Here is a 22,651-nt window from a genome sequence, read left to right as displayed (position 1 = left end):
TGGGTAGGGGATGGTCAACTGACTAGATCATGATGGGGGGCAGGGTCTGAACTGAAAGTTGATGGGCCACTCACACTGCCTGCCTCAGAAAGAGCCAAAGGTTGCCCTATATATCAGTGGAGAGGTAATTTCTCTCAGAGTGCAATTAGGTCTCATGTTTGACCTATGACCTCTGGCTCATGAGATATTTATGCTCTCCAGACAGGCAGCAAGGGGGCAAGTGAGTGAAGATAGAAGCTGAAGGCATTTAACAGGCAAAAGAGGGAAGGAAGGAAGGAAGGAAGGAAGGAAGGAAGGAAGGAAGGAAGGAAGGAAGGAAGGAAGGAAGGAAGGAAGGAAGGAAGAAAGGAGGGAGGGAGGGAGGGAGGCAGGGAGGAGGGAGGGAGGGAGGCAGGGAGGAGGGAGGGAGGGAGGAGGGAGGGAGGGAGGAAGGAAGGAAAGAAAGGAGAGAAGGACGGAGGGAGGGAGGGAGGGAGAGAGGAACCTGATCAATTTAAAGTAATCTATGTAATCATGAATTGAGAGCCATGCTTTGGTGCTTGCCACTTCCATATTCAATACGTGTTTTTGTTCCTCACCATAATCCTGTGAGGTGGGCAGTACTATACTACACCAAGGAAACTGAGGCTCAGAAAGGGTCAGTGATCTGGCCACGGTTGCAGAGCTGGTAGGTGGCAGGGCTCAAACTTGGCCCAAATCAGACTCACAAAACTTTCTTACTCATTTCTCAACAGTGACAACCCACACGTGTGCTCTGGGTAGAGCGTTCCGCTCTCTCACCTATCTCTCTATCTCCCCAACCTATCTAGAACTCCCTCCAACCTCTTGCAAAACGGAATCTAAGTCCAGAATCTCTTCTGTTGCAACCGTCTCTTTCTAAAGCCCAGCTTGGGGCAGATGTGCTCCCACGGACTGAATGAAGGCTTTCAGGCCCCAGCATTCACTCCTCTCTCCTCTCCTCCCTGCCTGGACCTGGATTTAACGACTCTCGTCCTCGGACGCCCTACCTCTTGGCTCGCTCGGCCGCGCCCGCTTTGCTGGCAGCGCCGGGGTTAACCCGCCAGCCCTGAGGAGCAATGATTTCTGTTTTATTTCAGCAGGGGAAGTGTGTGCCTGCCTGATTAGCCTGATGGTTTCCTCTTTTCCCATAACCTCCAGACCCCCATGGCCCAAGTGTTTACTCTCTGAAATAAAAAATCTGCTGGTGTTTTTCTTTTTGTGTGCTCGTGTATTTTGGGAGGATTGCAGAGGAGGAAGGCGGGGTAGGGGTTAGGGACGCGGAGGTTGGGAGGCTGGGGAAGGGAGCGAGACGCCTCGCCCTCAGGCCCTCCCCCACCGAGCCTCTTCCAGCTGCAGGCTCCGGGCTGAGACCCCTGGCTGCAGTGCAAGAAAGAAACTTATTAATGAGGGAGTTGGGTCTCCTGCTTCAGCAGCTATAAACACAGCGAACATCTGGAGAGAGAGTAAGAGTCTCTCCGCGGCCAGACACTGAGAAAAACAGGCTGTCTCTGCTCATCCATCCCCCACCCCTGCACTCTCTCACACAGCCCCCTCCCTCCGCCGGACTCCAGCTCCCACACCATTCACCCACGCCAAGATTTCCATTCACTGAGTGGAGCAGCGCCCGGCCGCTGCCTGGGCCGAGCCAAGAGGGCGCTGACGCCAGGCGCGGCATCTCCCGTCCCCAGCTCCGCTCTAGGAGTTCTACAAGGGGGGTCAAACTGCTTGAATAGAGCAAGAAGTCGGTGCCCCAGGGACCTTTTCCCAACTCGGACCAAATATTTGTGGTTTGAAAAAGTTAAGAGAACTTTTTTCTCCCCAGCCTCTTGGGACTTCCCGTGCAATGCTGTTACTCCCGAGCATTTTTGAGAAGCAACGAATGGAGGACAGCCACCAGGATGCTCGCGTTCTAATTGTGACTCCACTACCCGTGGTCTCCCCTTCTTCCTCTGGGTTACCTTCTTTCCCGAGGCCCTACAGAGGTGATTTACATTTATAAAGGCCTCTACAACCCTCACTGACCCGGGCTGTGCGTCACTACGCAGACACAGGTCTCAAGTCCCTAACCGGGCAGTGCTTCACTCTCTGGTCCGCACCAGGCTCTCTTCTCTTTTCACTGGTAAAATGAAGCACAGGGAAGGGTAAAGTTGGCAGGTGTCAGAAAGTTAGCCTTGGGCAGGATGAGAGTGGGACACCTAGTTTCTTTGGTGGCAGGTGTCAGAAAGTTAGCCTTGGGCAGGATGAGAGTGGGACACCTAGTTTCTTTGGCTCACTAAAATTCACACTCCCATCATGCTGAAAGGAAAAAGAAGGAAGGTGATGTTTATTGATTACCTGCTATAGACTATGACGTTTTAAGTAGACTACCCCATTTAGTGGGCACAAGAACTCTTTGAAAAAAGTGTGAGTATCCCACCTGGTTAAGGAGAGGGAACAAGATCCCAAGCCAGTTCTTGCTTTTTCCACCAAACCACCCTGAACCCTATGCTTGGACTCAATACCTTGCAGCTTATACTCAAAAACTTATCCTGAAATTTCCTGTAATCTGCATATGAAATAGCACAGGCTGGAAAGCTACCAAGGGAGCAGTGGGTGGGAATAGAAAGGATGAGGCAATGTGACATTGCTCAAAAGGAGCAAATTCAGTCCATAGCCAGAGAAATATCCTTCACTTGTGGAGAATAGGGTCAGGTAGAAATCTCATTATCAGAAGAACAAAACCATCTAACAAGTGTGTAGGATAGATTTTTGCATACGGATTCTCTCCCTAATGTACTGCTTGGGCAAGGCAGACCTGCTTCTCTTTCCTCCAGCCTTTCTTTCTGGCAACCTTTGGTTCTCCCAGAGATGGAATGTGGCGGGGGAAAGGGTGTCCCTGCATCAAGCTTCCCTCAACGCTGTCCCCTGGAAGTAACTTGTCAGGGCAGCTGGGCCCCAACTCTAGCCTTCTGTGAAAGGCTAAAATCTAAGCCAGGGTTACAGCTTCCTCCTTCCCAAACACCACAACTATCAAGGCAGAATCTGAGAAGATTGAAATTTTCCCTGAAAAGAAAAGTTCACATTACAACCTGCCAGAAACACACACACATACGGGATCAGAACTGTTTTGAAGAACAAAGAACCTTGAAACAGTTCCTCTAGAAAAAGAAGACAAACCCTGAATGAGGAAAGAACAGATATGTGCAGCAGATAGAGTTTAAAATACCATTTTTTAAAACAACAGGGCCATCTGAGATGGTCAGTTGAAGGAACAAACCTGCTATGAGAATAAACATTTCAGAGCAAGGTGAATCTCCATTTAACAAGTCTCTCTGGCATTCCCTCAATGTTCTCAACACTTAAAAGCCAAATTGGAGGCATCTGTTTTTCCTGCTGAAACTTCCCACCTGGTTGTCGATGGCCCTTTCCAAACATCGGCCCAGGTTTGATCTCTCCCAGCCGCCTGGCCGTCTGAGAAGGCCCCAGGAGAGACCGTGAACTCGGACCCTCAATATATCTCCCACTTGAACTTCCAAAGTTTATTTGGGAAAGACATTCTTCAGTTCTACCATTTTACTAGTAAATTTATTTTAGAAATTTTAAATAGTGAGATCCGAAGACACACGCTTACATTGACAACCTTTATCTCACAAATGAAGTGTAATATTTCATATAGGAACCATTTCTTCTATCATGTAAATGTACCCCCCCCCCACACACACACACGAATAAAAGTTGCTTAGCGACAAGGAATGCGTCTTCCCCTTTCTCCATATGTCTTCTCAGTTTCCAGTATGTGGCGCTGGCCACCAAACGTGTTCAAGCAATCAACGAGTCACTTTCTGACTCGATACCCAGACATTTTTGGACTCTTGGGCACTTTAGGACAATGAGTTATAATAGCAAACATTCATATCGTGCTTGCTAAGTGACGGGACTTCTTTAAGCTTTACATATATTAACTTAGTGGTTCTCAAAGTGTGGTCTCTGGACCAGGAGCAGCAGCACCACCTAAAAACTTGTGAGAAATGCAAATTCTTGGGCCTTACGCTAGACTCACTGAATCAGAAACCCTGGGGATAGAATCCTACAACCTATGTTTTAACAAGCTCTCCAGGTGATTCTGACACACTTTGAGAACCAGTGGTTTAGATGAGGAAACTGAAATACAGAGATTAAGTAAGTTGCCTAAAGTCACACAGTTAGGAAGAGCTGATGTGAAACCCAAGCTCTCTGGTTCCAGAGTCTGGATTCTTTACCATTATACTATATATACTTCCTCTCTCATGAAGAATGAGAAGTAGAGAGTGACCCAGCCCCGATGGCCTAGTGGTTAAAATTCAGCGCCCTCCATATCGGGGGCCTGGGTTTGGTATCCAGGCACAGAACCACACCACTTTTCTGTCAGTAGCCGTGCTGTGGCAGGGGCTCATATAGAAGAATTAGAAGGACTTACAACTAGAATATACAACTATGTACTAGGGTTTTGCAGAGGGAAAAAAAAAACGAGGAAGATCAGCAGCAGATGTTAGCTCAGGGCAAATCTTAACCAGCAAGAAGTGGAGAGTAAGCTGTGAGTGAGGGTAGATGAGGTTTTACCATGCTCAATGACCAAAAACATACCAAATTGCATTATACAAGAAGAAAAAAAGTATTGTCTGGTTTCTCAAATCAAGGACCATGGTGATGAGACCATAGGTTCATTCCCATGAGGTTATGTTGAGTTTACTGTGTTCTGTAGCTGCAGACAGCTTTCCAGCTCTAAGAAACTATTTTGTAAAAGTGAGCTTTGGTCACAACATCATATCCCTAAGTTTGGCTGATTCAAGAAAAATCAATCTCTGAAATGAAAAATAATTTGCTAGTATATAACTCTGAAAGGGTGCCAAATAAGCATCATATTTTCTGATACAACTATTGTCATTCATAATCATGATAACTACAAGGTTAAAATCAAATATGGACAGCTGTCAGTTGATGGGATGGACTGTGGTTTTATGGCCTGCGGGCTCAGTTAGGTCTCCGTTGTCAGTTTTCTAGCTCCCAGGAGAAAACAGGCGTTTCATGACTCCAGCTGGGTCTGGGCACCACTCTGAGCTCACTGCCTCTGTCTAAAAATGGTTTGTCACCTACTTTGCCCCCTCAATGGGGCTGTGGGTAGGAAACTAGTCATAATAGTTAATGGCAGTGAAACGTTAGTGAGTTCTTAGAGACAGGGAGCAAGAGATTGACATAAAAAATGATCCTTGCTATGATGATTGAGAGAAAGGGCTGGGGTTGAGGGACAGAATAAAGGAAGGGAACAGAGAGAAGGCGGGGTCAGTGGGCTCCACTCCAGTCAGACTATAAACAGTAACAGACATTTCAGCCGTGTCTCGTGTAAGGGGCTCCATTGATTCACAAAGCTCCCCGACAGAGGGATGACGAGAAACTAAGACAGAAAGGGCCCATTCATTCATGCAGAACACCAGCTCTCCATCCCCATTGGCTCTTGCTAATGGCTCCAGGCTGATAAGGAGGAGGGGGAAGAGGTGGATGGGAGGAGGAGGTAGAAATGAAAGAAAATGATGACTACAAGATTGTCATGAAGAAATGTACAGCTGCAAGGCAATTGCATGCAAATGTGGCTTCCCTTTTTAGCTGTATAGTTAATATCCTCAGATTCATTTCTCTTTCTCTTTCATGTCATCTTTCCCTCTGCTTCTTGCCTTGTCTTTTTCTGGGCTCCCCGTTTCTCCCCTTTCCATTCATCTTTTATATTCTCTTCCCAGTATTCACCACCTCTCTACTAAAATTCACTTATATCTCCTGTCCATTTCCACATATCTCTTCTTTCTTCCTCAGAACCCCTTTCACCAACTTTTCTGTCCAATTGATTCTTGACTCATCTTAGTTACTGAGTATTCTGTTCCACTCACCTGGTAAGGCTCTCCTCCCCCATTCATGTTTTCTCTCAGCTTTATTCTCTCCTGCCCCTCCCTTCCTCCACTCCTCTCCTCCTTCTCAGCCTCTGCCTCTTTGTGAACAGGAACAACATTCAGACAAAGGGGCCAAATCGTTTCTTGATGGCCCCTCCGGTTGGGTATTCCAGTCACTGACAGATGTGTAGTCCTTGGAAAAGGAGTTCATTCATCCCTTCTGAGAGCACAAACGTGAGACGGGAGCGGGGGTGGGGAGTGGCCATGAGACGGAGGACGGGAAGGAAACTGAAGTTATAAATAGCATAAAAGAAAATGAAAAAAATGTAGAGTATTTTTTTCTCTCTTTCTTCTTACCCAACACATCTCCAAGGAAATGTACTGCAGCTGGAGAAATCATTGGTTGGTCCATGTCTTCATCTCCCTTCCCTATAACCCCAAGATTTCCTTCCAAAGAACACCCATCAGTGAGGAGGGCTGGACCACAGCCCAGAAATAATCGTTGCAACTCCTTCGTCTGGACAGCCCAAAAGGCGAAGGAGGGGCTGGAAAAGCTCAGGGTTGTTGCCGGATACTTCCATCAGAGGAAGCCTAGGACAGAAGGAACTACAGAACATCGCATTTCCCACCAAGCACCACTCCTTCATGGAGGCTTTCTAGCATTTCTGAGCTATAGCTGAGGGCAACCTAGGTTATTTTAGTACTGGTTATTATATGCCCCCATCTTACCATCCTACCCAAAAGCCACTAGTCTGGGTGACTCCAGCTTCCTTCCTCTTACAACAATGAAGTGGACTATGGGAAGAAGATTATATCATATCCTATAAGTCCTTGCATGTTAAAGCAGCTTCGTCTTGAGAGGCTGTTCACATGTGTCACAGACACTGTCCCATTGGCCCTGGGATAAAAACTCTTTTGCTTTTGAGAACATTGACAAGGAGGAGAACGAAAAATCATCTTCACTTGGGCATTTACATACTTCTCAGCTAAAACAGAGAAGGACCATGTCTTTTTGCCATGAAGAAGAGACATTCTGATCTTGAGGCTATGGGTGAGTGTGGAGATGACCTCTGCTATTAAGATGTAACTTGCAGCAAGCAGAAGCAGCATCCAGAGCTGAAAGTGTTAAGGCAAGTTAGCTTTAATCTCTGTTGCACTGGGAGCTATAAGACTTAAGCCTAGTGGCATTAATAAGATTCAAGAGTTATACAAATATAGACATAACCATTTTGATCTTTTGCTTACAGAAATGAAATCTATTTTGTTTAGAATTTTTAAAAATCACTTTTTTCATCTCTTAAAATTTTAAGTCCTCAAGTCTAGCCTGTGAACAGGTGCAAAATCCTCCCTACCTCCTCATGAAATGGGTAGATAGCCAAGACATTTGTATTTATGCTTGGAGGAGCTGAGATACCAAGCAGAAAGTGACAGCACAAATGTCATTATGTCTGAAATCCAGGGTGGTGCCAAAGGTACCTCAAAGATCAATGGCTACTGAGTCAAGAGAATATGGAACACAAGAATTGATTTCATTCTATCCTGTAGAAGAACCAGGCAACTGGAAAGCAACTCCCATGCCTTCCTCCCCAACGCCCACCAAGTGCAACAGCATCTTGTTCTGTGTCTCTCTGTGTATTTCTGGTCAAAGATAAAGTGTGGACAACAAAGCAAACATTATTTTATTTCTACACTATTATAACAGTAGCTTATCACACAGTTTTGTGGGGTAAAGAGACACCAAACAAAAAAATTGCACTTAAGTTAGATTCCAGTTTCTTTCCCCCTATGTAATTCCTGAGAATTACATATCTTCAATATGCAAGAGTAATGAAATTTCTTATACTAAGAATTCATCCTGGAAGAAAACACAGATTTTTAACTGGCTTTTTCGTATTTGGCTATACTATCATATCATTTGGTCTCATGAAAAATTGAATTTAATATGTGAATCGCTCATTTAGGAATCCCCAAATTCAAGTCTTATATTTTGTATTAAAAATAAATAAAAAACTTATCAGGCAAACAAAGACTAATGAAATTTGTGAGAAACACAGTGACTCCTGCAAAATAGAATGGGGGTGAGAGCTTTGAACTTCTCAGGTCTTCAGGAGAGCGGATCCATAGAGTTCTCTGGAGTGTGATTCCTGTTCACCAGAGGGCAGCACTGTGACCAGCAAGTCAAGGAGTGAAGGGAACGCTGAGAGGAGAGAAGCTTCTGTGAAGAAGAGTTGGGGAACAAGAGAAAGGGGACAGAGGGAAAAGAAGCCAGACACATGTGGGCATGGATGGGCAGAGAGGTAGAGAATAATGGAAAGAGAAGACGAACGAAGGAAATTATGTTCTGTAAGAAGGCTGACTAATTCACACGCCCTCTGTTTATCCAGTTCATACTTGATGACTGCAAAACTTCTAGGCCCTTTGTCAACAGCCAGGCTGAAATGGATAAGTCTCAGGAAATGTGCAGTAGACAAAACTATTTACAAAATGAAGACCTAAAGCAACCTCTCTTGGGCCCATTCCTAGAGTTTCGTCACCTTGTCATTGGAGAATAAAGTCCCTCAATATTATTGAGAAGGTCTGGGACTTTCCATTCGAGAACAATAGCATTCCGTACCCACATCAACCATGGCTGCTGTGATTTGATGAGCAGCCCTCATCAAATTTTCATTGTCCTTCAACTCTATCCTCATTCTCAGCCTTTGTTTATGTTCCTACCTGAGCCACAGTGTTCAAGACCAGTAGGAACTTCCTGAGTGGCCATCTCATCCCAGAAGGGGTAGCAAGCTCTTTGCGGGTAATAATTGGACTGGAAACCACAGGCCATTCGAGGATCTTCATAAGAGTTGATAGGTCCCTGCCTCTGTGACCAGGAAAAAAAAGAAAATTTATTAAGAAGAAAATCTCTACATTTTAGCCCTAATGGAACAATGACTTCATATCATCCAACCACATATAAGTAGGGATCATCTATAGATGATAACAAAATAGGACCAACTATTGATCACCCACCGCCCCAAAAAAAGACACAGGGAAGGAGAGGGGTTCCAACTACGTATACACTTATTTTCATCCATTTCTTCAAGCATTTGAGGACTACCTTTTCTGATTTTCAAATAAAGACCCATGGTTAACAATAAGGCAGAATCTTGGTCATCTTTTATACAATCCTGGCTTTTGGTTTTTTATGTTATCTTACTCTGTAAAAACACTGTGAAAGGAAATAGTTACAAGACATTCCAATATCATAGAACCAATAGATGACAAATGCCAAAGGAGAAACAAAAAATGGACCCACGTAATAAAAATCACTCATTTTTTAGTTAATAAATGTACATAGGTTTTAACAATATGAATGCTAGACAGGAATTTTCAGTTTCTCCCAACATTTGGGGACTTGTGCCACTCTCCCATCAGTTTTATAAAATCCAATAGATATACTATCCACCCAGTACTCTCTAAGGAAAACAAACGTGCTGTGTGGGAGGCCGTGTTTTGCAAGGAATAGGGAGGCCTATTCCTTGAAGCCAAGGATACATGGACTCAAATCCTGGCTCCACCACTTACTCATGGGAGGCCTGGGCCTGTTCCTTCATCTAAACCTCAGTTTACTCAGTTGTAAGATGGGAATAATGATACCTACCGCATCAGATAGGAGGATTAAATGAAATAATATGTGTAAGACAATAATATATAAAGCAAAATAAGACATAAAATGCATGTAATAAAATTATATATTATATAAAATGCATGTAATAAATAGTGTATGTGAAGCCTAATATAAGGTAGGTATTATTTTAATATAAGAAACCCTTAACATTCCTGGGATTGGACAATGGAGTTAAAAATTAAAACATAAAAGAAGAAGCAGTAGATTTATGGAAAGAAGATTTCATGAGAATAGGAGTCTAATCTACATTGACCCCTCCTCAACTTTTTTTTCTTTTTTATTCTTTCTCTCTTCTCTTATGGCCCCTCCACCTTCATAAAAACCCCAGTTAAGAAAATTAAACTCTGCTAGAATTTGATGTGATTAAATCTATTGATGTTAAGGTGTTAATTAATAAGCGTCACTCCTCAAGTGGTATTCTCATCCCTAGAGAGTAGCTCGCTAACCCCCAGTAAGATCCTCTAATTGGAGAGCCTCTTATGCCCTCTCTCCCCTCGAGCTGCAGTACAAGAACTCAGCACGATTACACTAGATCCAATTATTCTCTATCTACACTCTCTTCACCGTTTTGCAATTGTCCATTCACTTAAGCTCAGTAAAAATAAGAGAAGAGAGTATATTGCCACAGAGAAAAAGGAAAATTAAACCCAAAATATAGAAAGAGGTTTTCTACACATTAATTTGGACCAAATTTTCCATAAAATTCGTAAAATCATTCAAACTAGGGCTGATGAAGTTTACTTTGGGATGTTCACCCCCCAACTGGGCTAAAGGTCCTGAGAATGTAATGACACCCTTAGGACTGAAGGGAGTCGCCTTGAGTTTTTGTCTGTCAGAAGCTAACATCCCTGGCCTTCTGCCACCAGGAGGCCCTGGTGAGAACCAGGGAATACAAATAGGCAATGGCAGTTCTGCTGGCTATTTGTTTTTGAGACTATCAGGGTTAGGGGAATCATCAGCAAGAACTCTCTATCAAGCTTCAGTCAGAAAACATTTCCTTAATTCTAGGTTAAAACCATTTTGCTGATATTGTATTTTAATATTGTAAGCTTCTGAAACAACTATATTAAGGTTTTCTTTTGCATCCCAAGGATTAGTAGGTCTTCAATAATACTTTGCAATGGAATCAATTTGAAACACATTTCCTAGACTAGCTGTGTGCTCTCAATGTCTATCCCCATCTTTTCATATTGTTTCAGAGTCTTTCTCAAAATTCAATGTCAAGTATCAGAGTTGTAGGAATAGGGTCTTTTTCTTTTTCTTCTTTTTTTTTTTTTTGTGAGGAAGATCAGCCCTGAGCTAACATCCATGCTAATCCTCTTCTTTTTGCTGAGGAAGACCAGCTCTGAGCTAACATCTATTGTCAATCCTCCTCCTTTTTTTTCCCCCCAAAGCCCCAGTACATAGTTGTACGTCATAGTTGCACATCCTTCTAGTTGCTGTATGTGGGACGCGGCCTCAGCATGGCCGGAGAAGCCCCAAACCAGGGCCGCCAGTAGTGGAGCGCGCACACTTAACTGCTAAGCCACGGGGCTGGCCAGGAATAGGATCTTGAGCGAGGACAGTTTGATTCTAAATGGTTCTCTAAGGAGAACTCTAAGTTGCTTGGCACTGCCTTCTTTTGGGCCAGTGTGTGCATGGTTTGCCTGAGCCAGATCCTTCTAAGATGGCAGTAGGCAGCAAAGGTAGGATCCTTGTACGCAGGTAGGGGGTAGTTACTAGGGTGGTGGGAACAAAGGAGAACTTGAATTCAGGTTTAAAGTTTACGCTTTCTCTGCTAAGGAAAGGCCACTGAAGGCCAGGTGTAGTGTGCAAAGAGGTGTTGAAGGAAAATGATCTGGATATAACGTATAGGGGAGAGACGGAAGGCAGAAAGAGCAGTTAGTATGCGAGGGATAAAGCGATGAGGTTCCAGACCTGGGCAATGACACATAGCTGTATGGTGAGTCAACTCACAGCCTGTGAGTAACAGCCACACGCAGCATCAGCCTGAGTTTTTGTGGTTGGCTTTTTTTGTAAAGTCTCTCCTGCCCTCAAACCAGGCTCTTTGTTGTCAGGGATAGTTCATTTATTATTTTATAAGTGGAACTCTATTTTTAAGACATATTTCCTCTTTAGGTGTCCTCAGTGGAGCCAGTGGACCCTATTTTTAAGAATGAGAAGGAGACTATGCACCAGGCCTACCATGAACTACAAACGTCTTTGCTGGCAGATGCTCCTGGAAGCAACATGACTCTTGTTACCTAGACACCTGCCTGTTTATTAGACATTTCACAAACTGACTTAATACCTATTTCATAGAGTATGAAAATGACATTTTTACTCAAAAGAACCACATAGCCAGTTCCAATTCATTATGAAACTGTCTCAGTTGAAGAGAAAGAAGCAGGTTATTAACAGGTCAGAAATCTGGGTAGCACAGCCCCCACCTCATTGTTTGAAAAGGGCACCACCCAAAACAAGTTTGAGTCTCTTCGTGGACACCTTCCTTTCCTCTCTGCACCTGAGGGTAAGTTCATGAGATGCAAGCAACACTCTCAGTCCCTGTCACAGTTGTAAGGAAAACTTCTGACAGGTCCTCACTCATTCATCCCACAGATGATCACTGAAAGGAACTAACATGTATCGCACATCCACTCCAAGCCAGTTGTTTGCGCTAAGCGTTTTGCAGAGATGGTCACATTTAATCTTCACCACAGTCGTGAAAGATCAGTATTTTTATCTCCACTTTACAGAAGAACAAACTGAAGCTTTAAGAGGGCAAGTAAATTTCCAAAGGCCACACAGCTAATAAAATAATGGAGAGAGAATTTTAACTCAGGTCAAGTTGATTTCAGACATCCTTTTCGCCTACCTGTGCAACATGAAGGTTGTGTGGCTCTAGCACAGATTGCTCGAGAAGGGTGACTGCTGTCCCATGGTGAGTACTAGATGAATTATGGATGTGCATTTATAGACAAATCTATACCATGCACCTGGTCTATACGAAGTATTATGTTAGATGCTAAGAATACAATATGAGCAAGAAATGAACTTTACCCTTCAGAGCATACAGACAAGTAAACAGGAAATTACAGCGAGAGGATGTGACAGGGTTAAGTACCGATGTGCAGCGGGGAGGGGAGCAGCAGCAGGTAAGGCTTCCTGGAGGAAGCAGATTAAGGTAATAACTGAAAGGTTGAGTAAGATTTAGCCTAGAACATTTGGTGAAGGGCCTAGAGAGCAAACGAAGAAGATGATGACACACCTAAAGTTGAAAAGGAACATGTATGACTATGTAAGGAAAAATAAGAAAGATTCAAATAGGTGATATAGAGAGATAAAGACTGTGTTGTTTGAGGGTGACAAGTATGAGGGAAAGGTGTGTTCTTGGGCAGTGAGGATGCTTGTAATGGAGGGTAATTAGTAAGAATTAAAGCTGGAGGAACAGGGTAACCTCATAGTGTTGAGGGCCGTGAATACCAGACAGGAATTTGGCTTCAAGAGAAAAGCATTAGAGGTTGTATTAGAGGTAGTGACATGGAAAGTCAATTGTTCTAGAAAGACTCGTTTGATCATAGGATGGATGGGGCAGAAGCAGAAGCTGAGGAAGTTGATACAGGCAGTAGCAGTGCCCTACAGAGCCATAATGGAGACCGAGGCAAAAAGGAAAAATCAGTACTACTAATCCTAACTTTATTTAAAATTTTTATTTTTATAATAAGTTTTTCATTAATTTTGATTTTTACATATATTGCAGTAAGATATTATTTAGCTTGACTCCTGAGATATGGGGCACCCCTTAAGTTTTGCACCCACATGAGGCTTCACTCATTTCACCCTAGTTCCAGTGCTGAGCACCGAGTAGTCCAGCTATGAAGAAAGAGCTGGATTAGGGTCATGAGTGTAGAGGTGAAGAGGAAACAAGAAATATAACCTATGTCTCAAAGAAAGAATCAGCATGATGGCATGACTGACAGGAGATGAAGAGAACGGGGGAAATCCAAGATAACACTTAGATTGCTTGCTTGTCTAATAGTACAAATGGTGAGTTTAAGTACATAAATAAGAGGGTGAAAGACAATTTCACTTCTGGTTGGGTTTAGATGGAATGATGGCAGAGCAACTTGGTGGAGGGGTCTTGAAGGTGGCTGCATGATAGGAAAAGACAGGAAAGGATAAAGTTAGATCTAGAAGCATGAAGGATCTAGTTAGAGTATTTGTTGTCAGTGCCGTCAAGTTGATTCTGACTCCTGGTGACCCTGTGTACAGCAGAGCAGAACCTTTCCCAGTCTTTTTGCACCATCCTCTCACCTTCCGGCACTCTGTCAGACAATGCTCCGCTGCTATTCACAGGGTTCTCATGGCCAATTTTTTCAGATGTAGGTGACCAGGTTCTTCTTCCTAGTCTGTCTGAGTCTGGAGGCTCCACTGAAACCTGTCTACCATGGGTGACCCTGCTGGTATTGAAATACCGGTGGCAGAGCTTTCAGCATCACAGCAACACGCAGCAGCCACAGTATGACAACCAACAGACAGGTGATGTGGTTCCTTGACCAGGAAGCAAACCCAGAGAGCGCCAAATCTTAACCATTAGATCACCAGGGCTGGCCAGTTATAGAGTCCAGAAAAAAAGGCAGTTAAAACAGAAAGAGAAAGGATCAAAAACGGTGTGTAAAGTTGCCTGTAGTTAGGAAGAGAAATTAGGAGGAAGACAACAAAGAAGGACCAGGTAAAGACATAGGAGGAAAAACAGGAAAGTGTACAGTGTCGTGGAAGCCAAGAGCAGAGCTTCAAGAACCAGGGGTGGTTAGCAAGTGGCTGCTAAGAAAAGGGTGGTAGCCAGGCAGCCTGAGGGATTGGGTCCCCTGGGCATCTCAGGAAAGCATGTGTCTTTGCCCTGCTCTGTCACACACACGTTGACAAGACACCTAGAGCTCAGCACTGCTCTCCCTGTCCTCTCAGAAAGAGGCTCAGAGGACATGAGCCCACAGCCTAAATGCTTCACCTTTCTGATCCTAGAAACGAATGAAATGAAGCCCTGGAAGTCTGGAAACTACTGGAACAATGGACACAGGCTTATCCCTGCTTTGCTCTAAAGGTAAGCCAGCTCTAACGGCCACCACCACAGCTGACCACATCACTCCTCCTCCAGTTAAGGTCTCGTCTATTCTGTCACCTCTCCTTAGCTCTGCTTCTCAATGTTTCTGTTGGGGACCTGGATCTGGCCTTCTCTGCCCAACAAGCCTATCACTTTATTGCTACCTCCTCACCTCTCCCCACCCTACCCCTGCCAAACCTCACAGCCAGTGCTTTTGCTCATAGTCTTTCTTCTCCCTGCCCCACCATGCTCTTACGACACTAAATTGCAAACATCGCAGTCTGCGTGAAGAGGATGTGTGATTGGTTCTTCAAGTTCGTTTCTCTCTTAGCCAAGCAGACTTAAATGTTCAGGTCTTGCTTCTTAACTCCCTCCTTACTATTCTTCTCTATGTGTACTCAGTGCACAAACTCTGTGGGAGCAAATCTGTCTTGTCTTTGATTGACTTCGGAATCCTAGGGTTTAGCCTTAGTACAGGGCCATAAACATATAAGACACAAAAAATACTTCTAGATGCTGCTGCTTAAAAAAAAAAAACTACAATCAGAGGCAAAGCTGAGTTAACACTGGATGAGTGGGCTCTGGGGTTTGCCATCCACAGGGATAACTCTATCTTATTCTAGGAATGTCACAGATATTCATATGCTCTAGTAGGAAGAAAGAATACTGGAAATCAGGAAGCCTGGATTCAAGTCCTGCTCTGCCTCTAAGAAACTGTATAACTTCCAGCCTGTCTTTTAACTTCTTTAAGCTTTTACTTCCTGAAGACGTTGGCCCCAATGATCTCCAAGTTCCTCTCCAACTTCAAGTCTCCTTTTTGCTGATCCATCCACATTCTTTCTCCTGACCTTGTGACTGACAATCTTCATTTGGTAAAGAACCACCCCAGGGTGGAGAAGCTTGTAGAACCAAAAGTCATCACAGTCATAATTTGGATTCATGACATACAATGTCCCTTTAAAATGTATTAAAGCCTTCGTTTGGTTTGCCTCAATTCTTCCCTAAAACCATGCTCAAGTACTGTTTTGCCACCACATTCCCCACTTTTCAGTAGACAACAGTGAAACTTAGGAAGTACCCGGCTCCTGGACAGTGCTCAGAGCTCTTGCATAGAAGGTGCTCAATAAAACTTCGTGCAACAAATGGACAGCTTCTCAGATTAAAACCTTTCACTTCATTGCACATAGTTGCCTTTCCACACTGGGCTGACCCACTCTGCAGACTTCTAATTAAGTCTGGACTTCCTCATCCTGAGAAGATGAGGCGAGCTAGCACCTCCTTTCAAAGATTGTCCGACATGTCACGGAGGGGCTCTTTGGCGATGCTAAGGAGAAGTCCTAGGCAGAGCTTATCTGGCCCTCGGAAGGACACTGGGGCACAGCTGCTTCAGGAGGTCACATTTGTCCGGCTCCCCTGAGAGGCAGAAGGGAAGGAGGCGAAACAGAAATACTCCTCCGCTCTCCTGAGGACTCTGATCAAGGAGGAGGGGGGTTAGGGCGGTGCCGCCACCAGGAGAGGCAGGAACAGACAAAATAGGAAACTCTCAAAGGGCAATTTAATTTTAGACTCAAGGCCAGGAAATTCTTTGTAAAACAATAAGAGTGATGGGCTTGAGCCTTGGTGAAAGGGCAGGCCCAACACACTGCAGGTTTCTGAGAGAGAAAAAAGTCTGAAGCACAGAGAATATCAGATAAATTCTGCTCTTAATGCAAAGCTGTGCTTGGCTTCTACGCAGACCACAGCAGAGGCCAACCTCAGACACCTCCTGGCCCTGGGGCAGCACACCAAGTCAGGAGTGATGTGCCCAACACTGCAGCTCCTCATGTCAGCCTGAGACCACAGCCCCCTACACTCACAGCAGGCACTGATGCTCGAGGCTGGAAAGTGCCAAGGGCCTCTGTACCTTGCCACAATCCTGGGCACCTGGACTTGACACTCCCTTGCTTCTACTCACTTAGCATGAAGCCTTCAAACTCCCAGTGATTGATTCCACAGGGTGACAGCTCCAGGCATCCCACAGCATGGAGATGGAGGGTGAAGGTGACTCAGAACCTCATTATGGGGCATGGCTGGGAGAACTTGCCATGGCGAAAAGACTCGGCAGTAATTCTAATTTGCTCAGCGGCCTACAAAATGAAATTTTGTTTTTTTCCTAAATCAGGGAAGGCCAATTCACCAGAACTAAGGCACATGGATGCATGAATGAAAGTGTGTTATGAGTTTTTATATATCACCACATATCTAAAGAATGATTGAGATGAATTCAGTAGTAACAAGCGTCCAGAGTCAGGAGTCAGGAGATCTGGACCACACTCCACCAGCTTTGTAAACTCAGGCAATTCATTTAAGCTCTTAGTACCTTAATTTTCTGGATCAGGAGATGGTCTCTAGATTGTGGTCTGGCTCTGAAATTCTCTAGTTTTGCTGACTGAACCCAGTACCTTAGAAAAGCCCTACCTTCTAAGATGCTGGAAAAATATATGTCATCATTCTATTCTCCTTCAATTTTTGTGACTAAGAGTTATAGCAATATATAGTGTCCCTAAACATTATGTTCCAGCAATCTCTCCAAGGGTAAAGCCATCACCATCCCAAGCAACAAGAAGAAAATTTCTTGTCGTTTCCGTTTACATTCCAAATTTCTTTTCATGTATTTCTACTTCTCTAATCCCGAATACCTCATGCATGGCTCTCCAGGATTCCCAGAGAGAAGGGAAGGGTGTGTGCACTGAGCTTCCTAGTAACGAGCACAAGCCCTTCCCAAGAAGCGCAGGGACGGCACGGGCTCCTCTGTGAACATTCAAAGGCTCGCATCCTGAGGCATGTGGGGTGGAGGTGAAGAGTGTGTGAACAGCCCTGGGTAAGAAGGGAATTGCTTCCCAAGAAGGCCCAATTAAACTGCAATTACTCAAGATAAGAGAACCAGGTCTGTTTACACAATGGGGTTGTAAACCACCAGCCCATTACAAGAGAACTTTGATCTGGTGGCAAGGGAGCTGTTTCTAGTGCAGGGTAGTGATGACGCAAGGAGGTTTCTCAATAAGAATGTCTTCATCTTTACCCCAGGAGCCCCATCTTGCTCTGGCAACACACTTGTATGGACAATAGGTGGAATCATCTCCACTCCTCCCCCAATGTGTCCGTCTAACACAATAGAAGAGCCCAGACAAAAACAGAGGGGACAGTGAACATAAGAGAAAGAGGATTAACTGAGGCCATCTTTGTGGCAGGCCCTCAACAAGCATTTTCTCACTGAACCATCATAATGACCACACATGGTAAGTTACACTCTGCCTGTTTTACAGGTGAGAACACTGAGGTTCAGAGAAAGTAAGTAATTTGCCCAAGGCCATGTGGCTAAGGAATAACAGACCAGAATTTAACTCAGGCCTCTCTGACTGCAAAGCCCAAGTGCTCTCCGTGATAACTGGCTGGGCTGCATTCCACAGCTGCCGGCCCAGAGCTGAAGGCTCTGTCTAACGTCTGGTGTAAAAGAGGCAGAACAAGGTGGGTCCCCCTTCTGCCTCACCAGAGTGTCACAAGGTGGAAATAGAGTTATGTGTCCAAAAAATAAATCCATCAATCAATCATGGAAGGAAGAAAGAAAATGTACAAAAGAGGATTTGCTCAAACCATGAAGTGATTGGCAAGATCCACGGTCAGTCTCTAAGGCCTCTGTGACAGTAAGCTGTGTCTGAGGGCAGTGGTTTAGAACTTACTTTGGCAATGCACTTAGCTGAGCCCCAAGGCCATGCTACTCCCCTTTGACGGCACCACACTAGAGATTCAGGTGGCCTGGCAGACCCGCAAGTCCCACTGGAACAGCAAAGAAGGACCGAGACCAATGCCGAAAACCAGCCAATGGCTGACAGCCTCTCCATTGCCCTTTCCCCAGCTGACATCCAGCATGGACTCCAGCATATTTCCTTTGCCCTATTTATTCAGTCATCATATGTCTGAAGTAGCCTGATTTCATGTCATGTTACTCTATACGATCAAAGCAATTAAGTGTCTAATAAATGTGATCCCATCCAGATAACTTTGAAATGTTTCATATAATAAACTCACAAGTCAAAAAAAGTCTTTTGTTGGACTTTCTGAACCCTGTTTCCATTCGGAAAACATAGTCACCATATTTATAAGAGAAGCACATTTCATTTAGAGATAGTGAAAGAGTGGCAAGTTTTCAAAGTGGTTACACCGCCGCAAACTACAAGGGATGTTTCCTAAACCCAGAGTCTTATTTCTGGAGATTCTAGTGTTTTGGAATATTCGCTTTACGTCTTGGGCATCGGTGCCTTCCGTGTGGTCTGGCCCTCTGGGGCGCCACTCTTGCCCTGGCATACTGCTGTATCCCCAAAGGCCTGAGCTCTGAGAGGAGGTGAGTGGGCAGTAGTACTTCTCTCCTCTGAACAGTTCAAGGAGCTTCCTAAAGTTCCCATGGCCCAGGGGCCGTTAATCCCGAGGACTCCCCCACACATCCTCCTTGCTTGTAAGGTAGCCAAGGACTGGGACATGTTTGGTCAGAACTGGAGCAGCCCATCTCTCCCATTCCTGCCCTCCCCCAGCTCTGCCAGCTCAGAGGCATGAAGGAGAAGAGGACGCACACGAGAGAGGACGAGGGGCCAGCTCCGAGAGGGACTTCCAGGGCTCGCGACAGGCTAGCTGAGGTAGCATAACAGGAAGGACCGCTTCCTCCCCTAGGATGAAAGGGTCCCTGGCACACAACCCATATAAGTAACTGAAAATGTCACCCCTCCCACACAATGGCCAGACAACTTCCAAAAGTGATGTTGCTCTACCTCACCGGCCGTGACATCACTTCATTCACTATAGTCTCCTGAGAGGCTGACCTTACAAGGGGGAAAACGTGTGTCCGGCTTTTGACAACTGACCCTGAGGCAGATAATGTGAGTTCTGTGTAAAATGGCTATTACCTGATGTCGGCATCATTTTTACAACTGTTGCTGCCATTGCTTTAAGCATTCTTCTGGTACAGCAAATAATCAAAAATGCAATGCTACCTCCAACTTACAAATAAAGAATCTGAGATTTAGCAGTCTTCAGGGACTAGAGAATATTCGCATCCTGATTTAGAAGATTGTTTCTTGAACAACTGAAGCAGCATGCTTAGCAGAGCCTCTCATAACATGAATATATTCTCACCTTTTTTCTTTTTTAAGATTTCCCTTTTGAAAGCAATAAATTACAAGTTACAAAGACCTGTTTAGACTAATCTACACACATAGCACCATCCTGCCTTCCAACTTGATCTTATGGCTACTCTAGGCCAGGGCTTCTCAATCTCGGCACTACTGACATTCGGGGCTGGATCACTCTTTGTCATGGGGACTGTACTGTGTGTTATGGGATGTTTAGCTACATCCCTGGTCTCTAGCCTCTAGATGCCAGTAGCATCCCCACCTCCCAAGTTTTGACAACCAAAAATATCACCAAATATCCTCTAGGGGCAAAATCAGCCTCAATTGAAAACCCACTGCTCTTATGGTTCCCCTTCACCGTCAAACTTCCCATAACTGGGATAGTTTCTTCTCTTGTTGGCCCATTCTAATACAATCAGGAGCCCGGGCCCCAGGCAGGAGGACTTGGATTGTTGGATTAAGTCCCATTAGTTGAGCTCTAGACAGAGAGGCTCCAACAGAACGGAGAAGACTCGGGTGCCTGGGGCTTTGACTTTCTTGTCTGGGAAAGTTAATGGAGCTGTGCTCACTGCTCCAGGGAATCTGAGGTTGGGGTTGAGAGTGTAACATTCGCTAGATCCTCTAATGCCAGTGGCCCAAGGTTCTGTTCTGTAGACAATTTGCAGATTCTTTAACAGTTTATTATAGCCCAGCCTAAAGTTGGTGGTTATCTGTAGGAGCCGGCATATTGAACTTGAGTTTGTACTAATAAATTTTATTTATTTATTTATTTAGTGTCTGAGGAAGATCAGCCCTGATGTAACATCCATGCCAATCCTCCTCTTTTTGCTGAAGAAGACCGGCCCTGAGCTAACATCTATTGCCAATCCTCCTCCTTTTTTTATTCCCCCTTTTTCTCCCAAAAGCCCCAGTAGATAGTTGTATATCAGTTGCACATCCTTCTAGTTGCTGTATGTGGGACACCACCCCAGCATGGCCGGACAAGTGGTGTGTCAGTGCGCACCCGGGATCCGAACCTGGGCCGCCAGTAGCAGAGCACGAGCACTTAACCGCTAAGCCAGCCCCAAATTTTATTTATTTTTATTAGGGAGAGTGTATGTGAAGAAGCTAAAAGACTTTTCTGCTTGCTGTATGGTTCTGAAAGGTTGTCTAACTAGTCCCAGGGATGGAAAAACTGAGGCCCAGAGAGAAGCTATGAGTGACAGTGCTGGAACAATGACTTAGCAGTTTCCTTATGCAACCTTCTGCTTTTACCCAAGCAACTTTGAAATTCTTAGTGAAAAGGATCCCACATGTTAATAATGCTTCTCAGATATGGCTCTTGAGGGTGGGGACAAATGGGTTCTTTGTTTTGAAACCAGTGGAAACCATTCAAAATTCCTTAAAATTATCCAGTGTATCACTTGGGGATAAGGGTCTTTAGTTGAAAATATGCCCTTAGAGTAATTTGGATTTTGGTTTTTTAATCTCATACAATTTCCAGATACCCTGTCTAGGATAATTTAATATTATACCTGCAAATTGTATACTTACAATAAAATTTTTTGTTTCTAAAATAAAATTAAATAAATACAAATTTGCATGGCATTGCTTTTTTAGACAAGTTAGTAATCTTGTTTAATTTGATTACAATACTTGTAAAGAGAATTAACATAGGCTGGCTTTTTAATCTACTTTTCCAAGTCAATGACAAATTTTGCCCTGAAATCACAATATCCTTATTTATTTTAACAAGTCTCTACAATATCATCTTTAAGAAAAATTTAGTGTAATTTATGCTGACCTTAGGTGATAACCTGTGTGAAAGAAGCAGGAAGAAGGAGCCTTTCCCTGGCAACTTCTCCAGCTCCGATATGACCTTGAAGGGCAAGTCCCTTGGCAATTGCTACGAACCAAAATTGAATGACTCCTGGTCTGGATTGGTTTTGTGTGTGTGTGTGTGTGTGTGTGTGTGTGTGTGTGTTTTACGTATTTCTGATGTAAACTGTAGTCTCAACTTTTTCCTGATTCTAAATTTTTTAAAATAGTGAATGGTGTTTATATGAAAACAGAAGCCATTTAAAAAAGAAGGAACATGTTACAGAACAGCCAGTGAAGAGAGATATGCAAATCATCCCTTGAACATAGAATAGCTTTTGAGTAATTAGTTTTTCAATACTACAGAAAATAATTTTCAAACACATCAGATCTTTCTATATACTATTACAGTGAGAGGTCATGGTTAACTTAAGGGTGTCGGTGGTAAAACTTCTGCTCAGGCAGGACAGTCAAAGACCGGAGTCAGGAAAGAACTCTGGTCGATCGGTGTCCATTTACACCCATAAACGTATGGGAAGAGTTAACCATAAACTTGTCTGTCCATTTCCAGAGTGAGTCAAAAACATTCAGCGTTTATGATAGCTATCTTTGTGCAAAAACATATGGAATTTAAAAGGAATAGTTAATGACACATCTGCTAATATTAAAAGTTCATTTAACGCTGGAATTGATCAACGACAGTGCTATAGGATGTCTCACACAGCACATTCATAAGAAATGTATCTAAACATTTCTACAGATCAGCATGTAGCTTGGGTAAGAGTCTCTTTCCTAAGGGCAAGACTCTTGATCTAGTCTCATTTGAAGTTCCTTTGACCCCTCTTATTCTAGGATTCATGAAATTTTCTTATAATTTATTATCACATCTTATTTCCAGTTTCAAATTCTGTGATTAGAAAGCTTGTATTATTTAGCTTTTATGTATGTGGCCAAAAATAAGTTAAATTATGCTAAGAGTACATCCAAGGTACATCACTATGTGAAAAATCTTGACCAAATGACCTGAGCAGGAAAAATCACTGGCTTT

General features: G+C 44.0%; 1 protein-coding gene across 2 annotated transcripts in view; it reads right to left on the bottom strand.

The window, feature by feature from the left end:
* Positions 1–22,651, bottom strand: part of ETS1 (ETS proto-oncogene 1, transcription factor) — a 125,849-nt gene that overhangs the window by 89,699 nt on the left and 13,499 nt on the right. For both annotated transcript variants that reach the window (XM_058544823.1, XM_058544825.1), the window contains exon 3: positions 8,613–8,757. In XM_058544823.1, the coding sequence (XP_058400806.1) occupies positions 8,613–8,757 (145 nt within the window). The remainder of the gene's footprint in view (positions 1–8,612; positions 8,758–22,651) is intronic.

Source organism: Diceros bicornis, chromosome 7 (genome assembly GCF_020826845.1).
Source record: "Diceros bicornis minor isolate mBicDic1 chromosome 7, mDicBic1.mat.cur, whole genome shotgun sequence".
In the NCBI taxonomy this organism is placed as follows: Eukaryota; Metazoa; Chordata; class Mammalia; order Perissodactyla; family Rhinocerotidae; genus Diceros; species Diceros bicornis.
This window is presented reverse-complemented; position numbering and strand designations above follow the sequence as displayed.